Genomic DNA, 15230 nt, shown 5'->3' with positions numbered 1-15230 from the left:
TGATCTTGGGACAATCATTAAATCTCTGGAAGCCTTCTTCCTCAGTCAAACTGTGTTAAATATCAGTTTGTGGGCCTCTACCTCGCAGGGTCTTGGTTGAGGTACAGTAAGAATGGAGGTGGGACTGCGAGGCCCTTTGCACATGGCAGCCCTTGGTCTAGCTGTGTTTGTGTCCATTGGTGGGTGGGGAGCCCTTAGAGGGAGGACCTGGCTTTTCCCAGAGTGCTGTAACAGGAAGGGGATGCCTTTGGACTTAGATCTGGATTTGAATTTTGCTCTCTCTCTGAACTGCTCTCCTGTCTGAATAGATAACAAATCATAGATCATAAGGTTGTTAGAAGGCGGATTATATCCTAGAAGACTCCTAGGTTAGCTTCTGGCACATTGTCAGGTCGCCCTAATTTCATTCTCTCAATCTAAGGAGGAGTCATTGAGCCCTTATTGTATACCAGGTACTTTCGTAGCACTGGAGATAAAGCAGAAAGCAACACTAATAAAGTTTCAGTGCTCATATTCTAGTTGGGGAAGAAACACAATAGACAAAGTATAGTATGTCAAGGGGCGGAAGTGCTGAGGACGGGGAACAGGATAAGAGGGAGAAAGAACGCTGGAGATATGGCTGCCTTTTCCATCTGGGTGGTCTAGCAAGTACTCTGAAGAAGTGAGGAAGTGAGTTATCTGGAGAACATTCTAGAAGAGGGAAGGGCACATGTCAAGACACTAAGATGGGAGCATGCTTGGCATATTTGAGGAACACCAAAGCGATTAGTTGGGATTAAGTGCAGTGAGCAAGGGGGGGCAGCAGGAGGTGGGGTCAGAGAGGAGATGGGGGCCTCATTGGGTTGTGGTCATTGTAAGGACCACGGTTTTCCTCTGCAGGAATTGAGGCCACTAGAGGGCTTTGGCTGGGGTTCGGGGGCGGGGATAGGATCTGACACTATGTAGAGGGATGGCTCTGGCCACTGTGGTCCTCACAGATCACAGGGGATGCAGGGAGCTAGTTGGGGGCTCCACTGTGGTCCTCAAAGATCACAGGGGATGCAGGGAGCTAGTTGTGGGCTATTACAAAAGTCCTGGAGAAAGATGGTGGTATGGTTCAGGGTGAGGGCAGAAGAGGTGGTGTGGGGTAGTTGGATCCTGGGTGCAATTGGAAGATAGAGCCAGCTGGGTTTGCTGACGCGGTGCTGATAGGATGGAGAGGAGCAGAGTCATGATGAATGTTAGCCTGCAGCCCTGCATGCAAAAGCTGGAGTCACTGTTTACTGAGATGCATTCAGCAGCACATGCTCACTGAAGCAGGCCACAGAGGAGTCAGCAGATCCTTCTGGATGTGTTCGGGGCTGGAAGCTATGAGACATCTCACTGGAGATGGCAAATAGACTCTGGGCCAAACCAATCTCGAGTCCAAGGGAAAAGGCCAGGCTGGAGGTATAAGGCTGGGCTGGAGGGACCCATTCCAGAAACATCAGCACCTAATGGCATCGGAAGGGTGGTGCTGGCCTCAAACCTGTCCATCACTATTCCTGACCCTCTCTCAGTTCCTCAGATGAATTCTTGGCAGGACTAAGGCTCACGAAACCACTCAGTGGCCAGATTGGCACATGTTCAGAAGAGAAGGAGCAGAGAAGTGAAGCAAGAGAGGAAGGCTCTGGCCAGGAGTAAATGTGCCCAGGACAGCTCTGGCCCAGGACTGACTGGGGTTTGGATAATCAATTGTGAAACAGGGCTGCCTGGTGCTTAGCCCTGCCCTCCAGCACCCTCCCTATGCTGGTGCCTGCACATGAGGGCACACTTGCCCAGCCAGGCCCTGGTGTGGGCAGGGAGCTCCTGTCGGCAGACACCATCTTTCTTCGCAAGTGCCCCAAGGAAACATCTCCTTGAAAGCCTCAGTGGGAGAGTCAATGGGAGGAATGGAGATACATTGCTAAGGAGGGATCCCAGTTGTCTGGATCCAGACTCCTGGCTGGGGTAGGATCGGGGGCTCAGAGATTCAGGACAGAGCCAGGAGACTCCCAAACATACTGCAGGAGAAGAGGAAGCCTGAGGCGGCCTCATGGCTACACAACCCTCCTACAGTGGCCTGGCATAATCAGATCATCAGACTGGGGCTGTCCTCTGGCCCACCGCAGCCCCAAACCTGCTGGTAAGAGCCCCCCATCCTCAGACCTGCAGGCAGAGGGGTATAGGAGCTAGCTGCCAGGGCCTGTATCCTCCCACCCGTCTAGAATGATTCCCAGACTCCTAGGCATAGAAAAGTCGTTCTTCTCTCTAGAGTCAGAGACGGCTAAGATAAATTTTCAGGACATGGTCCAAAGAACGAGAGCTGTGAGGATATAGTCTCTTCTGCACAAGGATCCCACATCCCCGTGGGGCAGCATAAAATGAGATGTTGCATGGAGAAGGGTCCAGGGAGAGTGGCTATTTCTTTCCCTGGTGCCCATGCCACAGGGCACCGTCTCTGGCAAGGAGCTCTACAGGGTGCAGCATACATCTAAAAACATTCATTTCTTTCTCAGGCTTTAAATTTGTTATGTTTTCATGAATCTTTTATAGCAATTCAGCATATTAGTGCAGCAATACACATGTATATGATTTATACTTACATTATAAAGGGGTAGATCAAAAGCCATTCAAAGACCCACTACTGGGGAGAAGAAAGGCCCAGGGCTTGTGGTGGAGAAGGGGCATCTTTTCAATGCTTCCCAAGCGTCAGCCCAGCTCAATAATTAAGTTACAGCCCCTTGAAGTAAGGGCTGTGTTATATGTAGGGTGCTCGGCAGGAAAACGTGGAGATGGAGCAGATGCAAAAGTTCTTTCTCGACTGGACAGGAGCTAATGGTGACTAAGTTCTGGTCTACACCGAGTCCCCCAGCCCACACATACACAAAACACTCTCCCAGCACTCTCTATGTGTCTATACATAGGGCACCTGGGGCTCAGGGGTTGAGCACCTGCCTTTGGCTCAGGTCGTGATCCCGGGCTCCCTGCATGGAGCCTGCTTCTCCCTCTGCCCGTGTCTCTGCCTCTCTCTCTGTGTCTCTCATGAATAAATAGATAAAATCTTATACAAATACACACACACACACACACATATATATGTTATACGTAACACACATGTGTATATGTAGTAATATTAGTAATATTAAATTCATCCTATCCCTTTTCACTCTGCTACACCTCCTGAGGTAACCGATATTAACGCTGGCTATATAACTTCCCACACTCCAACCCTTTCACAAAGAAACATAAAATTATGCACATTTACTTATTTACAGATGGATACAGGCTGGTTATTTTAACAGATATGGATGCTACCTTAATTACACAATTCCTCTGCAGTCTGGCTTTTTTGTTTTCCATTTAACAACATGTCACTGGCATCCCTCAAGCCAGTAGAGATGAATCTGGTTCATCCCTTTCGCCATCTGCATAATATTTAACAGTTTGCGTGTAGCCTAACTTTGTCCACCATTGCTCTGTTAATGCGCACTTGGGCTGCTTCCAACCTTTTGCAACCATAATTCATGCTGTGATAAATACTCTTGTACATAGAGATCATGTCAAAGTGGTGTTTTTATTGCTGTAAGACAGAGTCCCCCAAGTGAGACATGTTACCGGAGGGAATCGAATAATCCAAGGCAATGCAGGATCCCATGAGGTGGCATGAATGATTTTTTTTTTTTTAATTTCAGTTAGGCTGCCTTATATTCAACGGAGCCAGACACAGCCCCATGCAGAGTGTGTCTGTGTCTGTTCACTGTGTTTCTCGCGTGGCGACCACCATCCCAGACCTGACAACTTAAAGGATCTTTTCAGAGTGGCCTGGGATATCTGGGTGGCTCAGTGGTTGGGCATCTGCCTTTGGCTCAGGCCATGATCTCGGGGTCCTGGGATTAACACCCATGTCAGGATCCCTGTGAGGAGCTTGCTTCTCCCTTTGCTTATGTCTCTCTCTCTCTCTCTCTCTTTCTCTCTCTCTGTGACTCTCGTGAACAGATAAATAAAATCTTAAAAAAAAAAAAAGAGCAGCCTGACAAGGTTGGGAGGGCAGGCTGGAGGAGAGCATGCTTGGCCTCTTCTAAGGCAAGTCACATCCTAGTGAGGCATGAGGGCATCTGGTCAGAGCAGGAAGTGGGTGTTCAAACAGAAGACTATGACTTTTTCCCATTTCACCATGTCTCCAAGCAGCCAAGCGAAGTCGCCTTTGCCAGGTACATGGTAAAACACCCCCTTGCCTGCCCAGTTTTCCCAGGGAAGAAAATCAGAATGGGGCTGGGGCTTTCCTTGCCAGGACTGGGAGAGGGTGCCCTTTCGACCGCCCACCTCTGCTCCTTCAGTTCCTCAGTGGGACAAACCTTCTTCAGGGGGCAGGGGGATCCACCGCCTAGAACCCCGAAGCTCACAGATCTCCTTGGTCAGCCTCTGCTCACTGCTTCCCCCGGTGATTCACTCACAGATGGAATCTGTGAATGTGGGGGTGAAGGTGTCTGTGTTGCTCACAACCCTGCATCTGTCTTAGGTCTGAAACAATTCCCCCCATTACCATCTCCCAAGCTCCTTACAGGGCCTTTGCACAGAGTGGTATTTTAGAGATTATTTCATAAATGAGCGAGTAAGTCAGTGACTCTGGACCAAGGTCAGACTTTAAGGTCCAGAGCCACGGGGACACAGCCAACGGGGGACCTCTGAGGCTCCTCTCTGCCTACCTTCACGGCTTTTGCTCTGTTGATGAGCCCGTCATCTTGAGAACTCCCAATCAGCAGATCCACCTTTGCCCGCAGAGTCCTCTGAAGTGCTCTGGCTGGAGCCTCTCGGAGGTACTGGCCATCAACCACAGGACCCCAGTAGTGGAAAGGGCCACTCACGGCCAGGAGCTACATTGGGTGCAAAGGGATGCCATTATGTGTATGGATTTTATCCTTCTTTTAAAACAGGGTTCTAGAAGAATCAGTTGGATTGCTTTTCTTAATCATGGTTTAACTGTAGTGAATGCTGGTGCTGGTTATCCATCTGGGGCTGTGTTGGGAAATCAGAGTCAAATTACAAGAAAAACAGGCAGGAGGGATACCAGGCAAGGAGCTGGAAGGCAAATCTCACTCTGAGCAATGGGTGGTCCCAAGGGGAGCTTCCTGGAGTTTTCCCACTGAAGTGATTATAGATCCACAGGAAGGAATGTCTAAGCCTGAACCTATACGTGTGTAAGTGAGTGGGAGTAGGCATTCATGGAGGAGCAGGTGGTGGCCAAAGCCAGGATCCAACAGAGAAATTCATCAGCTGTAGCCACTCTCTCATTGGCCCATACTTGGGGGAGCTGTGGTTCAGACCTGCTCTGGGTCTATGAGTCCAGGCCCATTGCTGAAGGCATCAAACCCTTGGCTCTGAGGACAATAGTTCTTCCCACTAGTGTCACCTTCATCAATGTTAGGGATAGCCAGAGACTGTGGGCAGTGAGCAGGATCTTCTCAGGTGGAAAAAGGGAGCACATAAGGGGACGAGGTGACCCAAGTCCACTGCAGTTATGACCATAATGCTCGATCTGTGTGGCTGTGACTTGATAGAGTGTCTCCATGGTCCCAGCACAGTTAGGATCCACCCTTTACATGTTTCCCTTCATCATATCCTCCTACCCTATAAGGCCCACATTATATTTTACGGATAAAATCCAATGTGTAGAGAGATATGTCCACCTTCAGTACCTATGCCTGGTCTATTACAAGCTGGGTCCACCCACGGTGCTGGGGATCAGGTTGTGCACGTTCTAACTTCCGCCAGTCATCCACCTGCTGTGTGGTCTTGGGTGGGTCAGGTCTCCTTTCTAGGCCTGGTTTCCCATTTGGAAAAGATCAGAGAGTGTCGCTCCCCAGCCAACTCATATACAAGTGCCCACCTTGGTCTGGGCATCATTGAGGATGCTGGCAGGCTTCTGGCGGAGACAGGACACCAGTTCTTGGGTGGACGAGGTGGGGCAGCCGATCTCCTCTGCCAGAGCAGCTGCCTGCTCCTGAGCCCTCCCCTGGCTGATGACAACAGCTGGGGAGAATGCAGAGCCACCCTGGAAGAAAACACAGACTCAGGACAAATAGTCTAGATTGTATCCTCCCCCATCACCTCCCACTCAGCCCAGAGATCTCAGGGCCACATTAGGACTCTGCATCATTCATCCACACTTGGAAGTCCCAGGACCCTTCCCGGAGATGCCTACAGGCATTTGGGAGGGCAGGACTTATCACCATCCTATCAACATCAAGTGTGATCTTGAATGAGTATCTCTCTTGGCCTCAGTTTCCTTACCTGGGAAGTGCAGGCACTAGACAGAAAGACAGAAGGATCATTGACTAAATTTGTATATTGAGGCCAAAAGCCAGTAGTGGTTGACAGGACAGGGACAAAGATGAGAATTGTCCTGTGAGCAGAGAACCCTGACAGGTGGGGCCACTTCCCCCACCCTCACCTCCTGGGTCTCCTTAAATAGTAAGTTTCCTGGCTCAGTTAAGACAGAGTTAGACTTTCGAACATATGCCCACCTAGAAGGTGATGGAAACACAGTCATTGCGCAAGTACATTTTTCCAGCAGAGTCAATGCAAGTCTCTGTCAAATGCTGGCTGGCTGGGAGCCTTTCCACTCCAGGAATGCAGGCGGTGGGAACACCAGGAGGTCCATCTCCAGGCCTGGGCTGTTGGTGGGATTGGTCATCTGCCCAGGGTGGGGGAGGTGGGCTGAGTGCCTTGGCTAGGGTACAACCCCAGAGTTTTCTGTCTGTGGACCACCCCACAGCTCAGACACTGTTGCCCACTATGGCATCAGGAATAATGCAGGGTGGGGGGAAGGTTGTTCAGCAAGACTACCAGCACCATACTGGTGTTCTATGGGACTACCAGCACCATACTATTACTAGTGCCACTGCCATTGGTAACACACAGCAAGGGCCATTGATTGAGGGCTTCGGCTATTAACACAAGAGCTTCCCCCACGTCCTCTCATTTATCCTCACAAAAGCTATACAAGTTGGCTGCTGTCACTGTTCCCATTGTCACAAATATGAAAATGAAGACATCGAGAAATTCAGTAACTTGTGCAAAGCCACAAATGCTGCCAGGGTCTGACCCAGCCTACAGATGCAGGCAGCTGGGCTACAGAGTTTGTTGGGCCCCAGGACCCTGAGCAGGAAGTAGGAGGTTCTAGTTCTCTGACCAAACTCTGTAGTAAGGGGCCTGGGCTGGAAAGTCCTGTGTACTGCCCACCTACAACCACCTGCCAGTACTCACCCTCAGGAAATTTGTGTCTCGTGCAATCTCTGCAACATTGAGGGGAAGTAGGTACAATTGCCACCCCATTTTGCAGGGAGGCAAACTGAGGCCCAAGTGGAAAAAGAAATTCTCACTTATGGTGTATCTAAAATGTACCTGGACCTAGGATCTTGGCAACAACAAAAACTAATAATGATAGTTAATATGTACTGAGTAGTTACAAAGTTTCAGGTATAGTTGTAAGGACTCCATACAAATAAACTCATTAAATCCTCTCTACAACTCTCAGAAGTAAATGTTATTTGACCCTTTATCTTAGAGAGGAGGATACTAAGGTACAGAAAGGTTCAGGACCTTGCCCAACATCACTCAGCAGGTGACTGGCAGAGCCAGGACCCCAATCCAAGCAGCTCATCTTGGCCATGCTCTCAACCTCTACATTATGACATATGTGTTTTTATACCCAGAACAAGATGCCATGTTCTTGAGCCGAATTGTACCCTCTTACTCCAATGTAAAGAGAGCACCGATTGGGCTGAATCCATAGAATATGTTTCCATCCTAGCCCTTACCCTGAACTAAACCATCAGAAACTGGTAAAAATACCAGAAATACTGCAATGGGTATACCAGAGGGTGCCGCTCTCACTGGGTCTTTGAGAAGATTCCTTGAAGCATTGCAGAGGAAAGCATTCTGGAAACTGTAAAGCAAAGTGCACCTGAGTCACTGCTGCTGTTATCCATTGTGTAAAGCAGACAAAAGACAGATGCCCAGAGGGGAGGAGATCCATCCTCCTGAGATCCCAACTGGACATATTTCCTAAAGTAAGGGAGCACATTCCGACACTGCTTCCAGAAAGTTCTAGTGGTCTTTATGCCTCACAGTCAGGATGGAGGGTCATGGGCAAAGCAAAGGCACTGCAATGAGGTTAGGCCATCCTGAAGGTAGGGCTGAGCTGAGGCCAGCACTGGGTGAGGCATATACCAAAAGTTGCAGAGAGGGCCAGGGGCTGGGGCCGGTTCTGGCCCCAAGTAGGGCTGAGGCTCCGAATCTCAGCATCTAAATACAGCCAGATGCCGCTGAACACAGCACCCGACCTGGCTTCCAACTCCACATGGTGACTTCACACCTTAGCTAGCACCTTTCCCTCCTGAGTCACGTGGACACAGTGCTATCAGCTCCATGTGCTTCCTCTCAGGGTGAGATGCCTAAGAATCAAAAGACAGAACCTCGGTGGAGTATTCCTCATGTGTCCTCAGCATTTTGCAGATAGTATTTTGTGCCTCACGACCATCACATGAGGCAGATGATATTATCATCCCATTGTGTAGATAAGGGGCTCAAGACACAGAAAGGCAAATGACTCACCCAGGACCACAGGATTGGGTGGAGGCCAAACCACAGTCTGAACGCAGGTGACCAGGCTCCAAGGCCGAGCCCTCAGCCACCGGGTCAGCCTTCCATATGCACTGGGCAGGTTCTTGAAGAAAGATGGTGGCATTATTACCATCTCTTCTGTACTTAGCTGTCAGGACCAAAGAGGAACCTTGTGGCCAGAGTCAGAGGGGAGGGTAGCTGCAACCCAAGCCCAGAGAGAGGAGAGAGCATGTAGGGTGTGGATCCTGACAGCAGCAATATTGTTATCCTGGGGCCTGGAAGCCCTTTCTGATGGCTCCGAGCCACTAGAGTGGGGCTGGCTGCTTGGTCCACAGATGCAACAGGGCAAGGGGCAGGGAGGTGGTCATCTACATTGGTTTTCTGTCCTCATACCATTTAAAAAAGCTCAGAGTCTTCCACTGTTGGTGGAATTTGCTACAAAACTCACAAGGCAAGGTTCCTGCACCACTGAGCTCCAGCCAGGGGCTTGCTCTAAGCTTCAGCATCCATAGCGCATGGAGTCCTAATGCCTGAGCTCGCAGTGAGAATAAGCAGCCGCGAAAGTAAAATACCCAGGCAGCCCAGAGCCAGGAATTCAACCATGGTAACAATCTACAAGGGACAAGATGATTTAGCCCACGGGCTTCTTTCTAATGAGGGGCCCAGCTTTTCTGAGAACCACTGGATCTGTTCTGTCTTAAGAGAACACACACACACGCGCGTGCACACATACGCTCAAAGTACTCAAGGTCAAAGTATCATGTTCTAAATTGCAAATCAAGTTGGCAAACTGCAGGCTGCTGAAGTGGGGCCTTTGAGCCCAGCTTCGCCCACAGGTAGACTGTGGGGACCCGGACCTCTGGAAGGGGCCCTCTGATGTTTGTTTTTTTTTTTTTTTCCCTCTGATGTTTTTATCACTGGGTACAGCTATAAAAAGCAAGAGCTCCCGATACCGTGAGGAAGTGGTTAAAGGCGTGGGTTACAGCGATACTGCACGATGGCTTAGAGAACTTTCCTCTCCCTCAATTATATTGTTTTAATCGATCTTGTTGAAGGAAATGTCTTTCTCCATGGAAAATTGGTGGTTAAAACAAGTCAACGGCCAGCTCAGCCCTCACTTGAAAGCACTTGGACAGAGACAAAAGAATGGGGCCGGAGGAGGGTGTGTCATAGAGCAGGGGCTTTGGGGATAGAACTGTCTATGCAGCCTGGGCCTGTAGAACAGGCCGTCAGCCCTATAGAACTGAACCTGGCAGAAGGAAGGACCAGGTTCACACTCTAGCCCTGTTACTTTCTGGTAAAGGGACTCAGGCAGGTGACCGACTTCGGGAGCTTTGGTGTCCTCATCTGTGAATGGGAATAACAAACTGTCCTCTAAGGGTCATCATAAAGACACAGAGAAGATGGTGGGTGTCCTGTGCATGGTGGGTGGTATATTCATAATGCAGGTGGCACCACAGGGGCTAACAGGACCCCTGCAGAGTTTGGAGGCAGCAGTGTCTTCAGCCTGCCTGGGCACACAGCAGTCTCTTGGTTGGCCCTGGGCCTGGACTTATCTAAATCTGACCTAGCTATTAATCGGCAATGAGTTTCCGCCTGTTGTATGTGTGTGTTTTTTTTAACTTCAAAAATAATGTGAGATAAAACCACAATTGCTGACCACTGCTTTTTCTCCCTGAAGCTTCTGAACATCAGTCAGTCAGCCACCCTAGTCACCTCTGAAGCAGGACTTGCCCCCATCTAAGCATGCATATAGACACAGATCATCACAGATGAAAGATACACCCACAGTACAGGCACACACAGAGACATACACACTCAGAAACACACAGTCGCAGACAGAAACACACAGTATACACAGACATACTTAGATACACGCAGACGTACAATAACACACACATACACACCAGAATTTCTTGAAATGGACAGTCACTCCCGGGGAGGTGGGGGAGGGGTGGCAGATGGGTTCAGGGGACTGATTACTCACATGAGCTAGAGAGGAAAGGAACAGGGTCCTAAGTATCCCAGCATCCTCAGAATGGGGCCCGGGACTCAGAAAAGTAGGTTTTGAATGAGTGAACCAGTGACTGTATGAGTGAGGGCAAGGAAGAATGGATGGATGGATAAATGGATGGATGGATGGATGGATGGATGGATGGATGGATAAATGGATGGATGGATGGATGGATGGATGGACGGATGGATAAATGGATGGATGGATGGATGGATAAATGGATGGATGGATGGACAAATGGATGGATGGATGGATGGATGGATGGATGGGCCTACTTATTATCCTGAGTGAAAAGGGGTATTTGCATGAAAGAATAGTGAGAAATAAAGTTGAGAGGATTTTGAATCCAGCCTAAGCAAGAGAGAAAATTCAGAGGGTGGTAAACCATAGCATACAGGATAGTGATAGGGAGTCAGGAAAGGCTTTTGACCAGGGTGTTGCAGAGAGGATTTGAGGAATGTCATTGATCATTGGTTCCTTGCTTCCTTGGCACTGAGAACAGTGCATAGCACCCAGTAGGCTCTCAGTAAATGACTGAACCCCGAAGCCTCCTGAAGAGGCACTTCTGATGGCAGAGGTGCAGATGGTTATCCCTTTGCCCCCAGAGCCTAGCACAGCACATGTGCACGAGAGGCCTTCACTAGACACGGATCCAGCAGAATGGCACTAGAACGAGTGGCTGGATGGTCAGCTCTCAGGTTGATCGGGATAAGTGAGAGGGAGCAGTGCTGAAACGGGGAGCCCAGCAGAGGCTGGCAGGGGCTGGGGAGAAAGGATGAGGTGGAACCAGGTGTCACTTCCACGGCTCTGCACCAGCCACTCTCTTGGGAAGGGGCCTGGCCTGGAGGCTGCCCGCAGAGTACTTGAGACAGTTGAACTGGGGGATATTACTGAGCTGCCCAGACAGCCCAGAGAAAACTCGGGACGTTAAGTCAGAGACAGACTTTTTTTTTTTTAAGCCATTATACATCCACATTCATGTTAGTATTGTCTTTAGTGTTTTCTTTTTTTTTTTTTTTTTCTTTTCTTTAGTGTTTTCTACACTGAAACCATCTTCTTGATGCCCCAAAGCACGAGTTTTACCCTAACTCATAGCACCTGAGTTGTGGCAAAACTTCATGCAAATGGATGATAATGAACACAACTTTTATCTCGAAACTCTAGTCTCTGGGCATCGGAGCACATTTCTCCCTCCTCTTCCTAGGAGTCAGCAGGTCTAGGTTTTAGTTGGTGAAAGCATAGAGCGTTTGAACAAGGAAAACAAGGGTATGACTCAGCCCTTGCTAACGCCCTCCCCATATCGCCAGCTCAGGTGTCGATCTTGCCTCGGAGGGCTTAACATCAGCGCCGGGGCCGAAGCCCAGCCTAGAAGAGCATGTAAAGGAGACTCAGTGGATGGCCTCCTTCTTTTGTGAAGAAGTGGGCACATGTGCAAAACCTCAGTCCCCCGCAGCCAGGCTTCCTCCCTGACCTGTTGCCAGGTGTTCAAGGAACACGCTGTGTACTGAACTGGGTGCAGAGAAAATGCTCTCCTGGCTTCCGGACTGTTGCCCTCAGTTCTGTTAGTACTATCGGAAGACAAATGCACGCCAGCAACTTCACTGGCTAATTCTAGGCCGCCACTCTTTTTTTAAACCTTCGAAATAGACTTTCAGTGTAGAAAAGTGGGGTGGTCCTTCATGAATCTCAGCAGATGGCAGAAGGTGACACCTGCAGGGAACACAAGCAGCCTGGTTCCTCTGTGGTTCAGGGAAGGGAACGGGAGGTAAGACTTCACATCCGGAGTCTCTCTCTTCCTTCGTGGGGTACCTGAGGAGCCCTACTGGGCCTGTCAATGTCCCCCTGCTTCCATCTTTCCATCTTTAAATTATATCAACTTTTCAAAGGAGGCAGAAGAGAAGGAAACATTGATTGATAAAGTCCCTTTTAAGAGCCAGGTCAGGTATTATGCTGAGTGAAATAAGTCAATCGGAGAAGGACAAACATTATATGGTCTCATTCATTTGGGGAATATAAAAATTAGTAAAAGGGAATAAAGGGGAAAGGAGAAAAAAATGAGTGGGAAATATCAGAAAGGGTGACAGAACATGAAAGACTCCTAACTCTGGGAAATGAACTAGGGGTGGTGGAAGGGGAGGTGGGCGGGGGGGTGGGGGTGACTGAGTGACGGGCACTGAGGTGGGCACTTGACGGGATGAGCACTGGGTGTTATTCTATATATTGGCAAATTGAACACCAATAAAAATTAAATTTCTTAAAAAAAAAAAAAAAAGAGCCAGGTCAGGGACGCCTGGGTGGCTCAGTGGTTGAGCATCTGCCTTAGGCTCAGGGAGTGATCCTGGGGTCCTGGGATCAAGTTCCACATCGAGCCCCCTGCAGGGAGTCTGCTTCCCCCTCTGCCTATGTCTCTGACTCTCTCTCTCTCTCTCTCTCTCTCTCTCTCTCTTTCTCTCTGTGTCTCTCACGAATAAATAAATAAGATCTTAAAAAAGAAAAAGAGCCAGGTCATTCATGTGCATTTTCTCATGTGATCCCTACTATAACCTTCTAAGTACCGTCATCTCCATGTTACAAATGGGGAGACCGAGACCCAGAGTGGCTAGATAATTTGTTCAAGGCCTTGGGACTGAATGTTGCAGAACTGGGATTATAAGGCTTGCTGTTTCGTCCTTCACTGCACTGCCTACCATGAACAACAATGACAACCAAACATATCCCAGACCCTTATTTCCCACCCCACTCATGAGAGGCTGGCAGCTGGTGACTCAGAAACAAGATCTTTGCGGGGGTGGCCGGGACAGTGAAAGCGGGGACAGTCTGCTTCTCCCATGACAGGAGTAAGTTGCTTTGACTGAGTTGTTTTGACATGCATTTACAACCGCATCACGGTCTGCTTTATGGCTTTATGTCGAGCTCTCGTTTACATTGTCTTAAATACCCACAGCCATTGTGGGCATTTAAATACCCACTCCATTCCTGTGAAGTAGAAAGAACGAATATTATCTAAAATATAGATTATATATTTTATAATTATATATATATATATATATATATATAGTTTCTGAAAAAAAACTATAAGACTTATTTCATCATTCTTTTGTACGTTTCTCCGCTTTATTCCGAGAAGAATTGGGCATATACTCAGGAAAGAGTGTCAAAGAACTTTAGTAACCTGCTCATGCCAGGTGAGAGAGGTAAAGAGCCCAACTCTTTGACCCTAAAATGCTGTGGCTTTCCCATGATGCCATGCTGCCTCAATTGATGGCAGAGGTCATGAGAAATTCTCAGGCATCTTCTGTCCCTCATCCATTATGTATCACCTCACCAGCTGCTTGGGACAGTTCAACTTTATCAATTCCCAGAGTCCCCTATTAATTCAAGGCAAGGGAGCGATAGAGGAGTTTTATTGGCTTTTTGTATTTTTCAGAGTATTCTTACTTTTTTCCAATTAGTGTATGTTGAATTTGTAATTAGAAAAAAAAAATAGGGGCATCCTGGGTGGCTCAGTGGTTTAGTGCCACCTTTAGCCCAGGGTGTGATCCTGGAGTCCGCGGATCGAGTCCCACGTCGGGCCCCCTGCGTGGAGCCTGCTTCTCCCTCTGCCTATGTCTCTGCCTCTTTCTCTCTCTGTGTCTCTCATGAATAAATAAATAAATAAAATCTTTTTTTAAAAAAAATTTAATTACATTTGAAAGACCAATTTCGTACTAAAATATAACTGACTCTTGTCAAGGAGAAAGCACTCATTATCACTTGTCTTATAAGCTGATCCATGGGCAAATGGCATGGAAAAGGCCTCTTATGAAAGCTCTGCAGGGGTATTGAAGTGTGGGACAGAAGGAGGACCCCTAAGGGAGAAGGGAGGTGTTCCTGACTGTGAGAGGTGGTCCCAACGACCAGCCTGCTTGCCATCACAGTCTTGCCAAAATGCCAATCCTCTTCATGGCCCAGAGAAGGGCTGGAGTGTATTGTCCTCCAACCATTGGTGTTACCTTAGTTTATTTAAAGGGTAAACAGAACAACTTTTGGAATTTTTAGAGGAAAAATCTATCATAGAAAATCTAGGTGAGCAAAACAAAGAAAATTAAAATAATACATAATCCTCCCAACAAAGGAAGACCACTGTTAAATACCATTAGTGTGTATGTGTGCGTATATTTATAGATATATGTATATTTATATTGATATATTTATATGTAGGAAATAATTGAAATCATATTGGTTCTAAGCCTGTTTTGTTTTGTTTTTGCACAGTCAATTATGAATATCATTCTGCGCTATTACCTATTCGGTTCCAAGACTGTTTCTAAAGCCAGTGTGCAATCGGGTACTTAGGCTGCTGAGGAGAGTCACAGAGGGGGTTAGGAGCACCTGCAGGCTATGGAAGTGATGCAAATCCCAGCTCTGCTTTGTCCATATTTGATGGAGACTCTTTTTCAACTGTCAGAAGGACTATAATGGGGGCCCCTGGGTAGCTCAGTGGTTGAGTGTCTGCCTTTGGCTCAGGTTGTGATCCCAGGATCTTGGGATCGAGTCCCACATCAGGCTCTTTGCAGGAACCCTGCTTCTCCCTCTGCCTATGTCTCTGCCT

The 15230-nt window shown here is 48.3% G+C and overlaps 2 protein-coding genes across 6 annotated transcripts in view; one reads left to right on the top strand and one right to left on the bottom strand.

Moving 5' to 3' along the window:
- TG (thyroglobulin) overlaps positions 1-15230 on the bottom strand; it is a 248977-nt gene that overhangs the window by 30002 nt on the left and 203745 nt on the right. For both annotated transcript variants that reach the window (XM_072774560.1, XM_072774561.1), the window contains 2 exons: positions 5888-6052; positions 4707-4874 (listed from right to left, as the gene is read on the bottom strand). In XM_072774560.1, coding sequence (XP_072630661.1) covers positions 4707-4874; positions 5888-6052 — 333 coding nt within the window. The remainder of the gene's footprint in view (positions 1-4706; positions 4875-5887; positions 6053-15230) is intronic.
- Positions 1-15230, top strand: part of SLA (Src like adaptor) — an 87687-nt gene that overhangs the window by 22643 nt on the left and 49814 nt on the right. The window lies entirely within an intron of this gene.

This window comes from Canis lupus, chromosome 14, assembly GCF_048164855.1.
Source record: "Canis lupus baileyi chromosome 14, mCanLup2.hap1, whole genome shotgun sequence".
In the NCBI taxonomy this organism is placed as follows: domain Eukaryota; kingdom Metazoa; phylum Chordata; class Mammalia; order Carnivora; family Canidae; genus Canis; species Canis lupus.
Note: the sequence above shows the minus strand (reverse complement) of the source record. Positions and strands in the feature narration are given on the sequence as shown.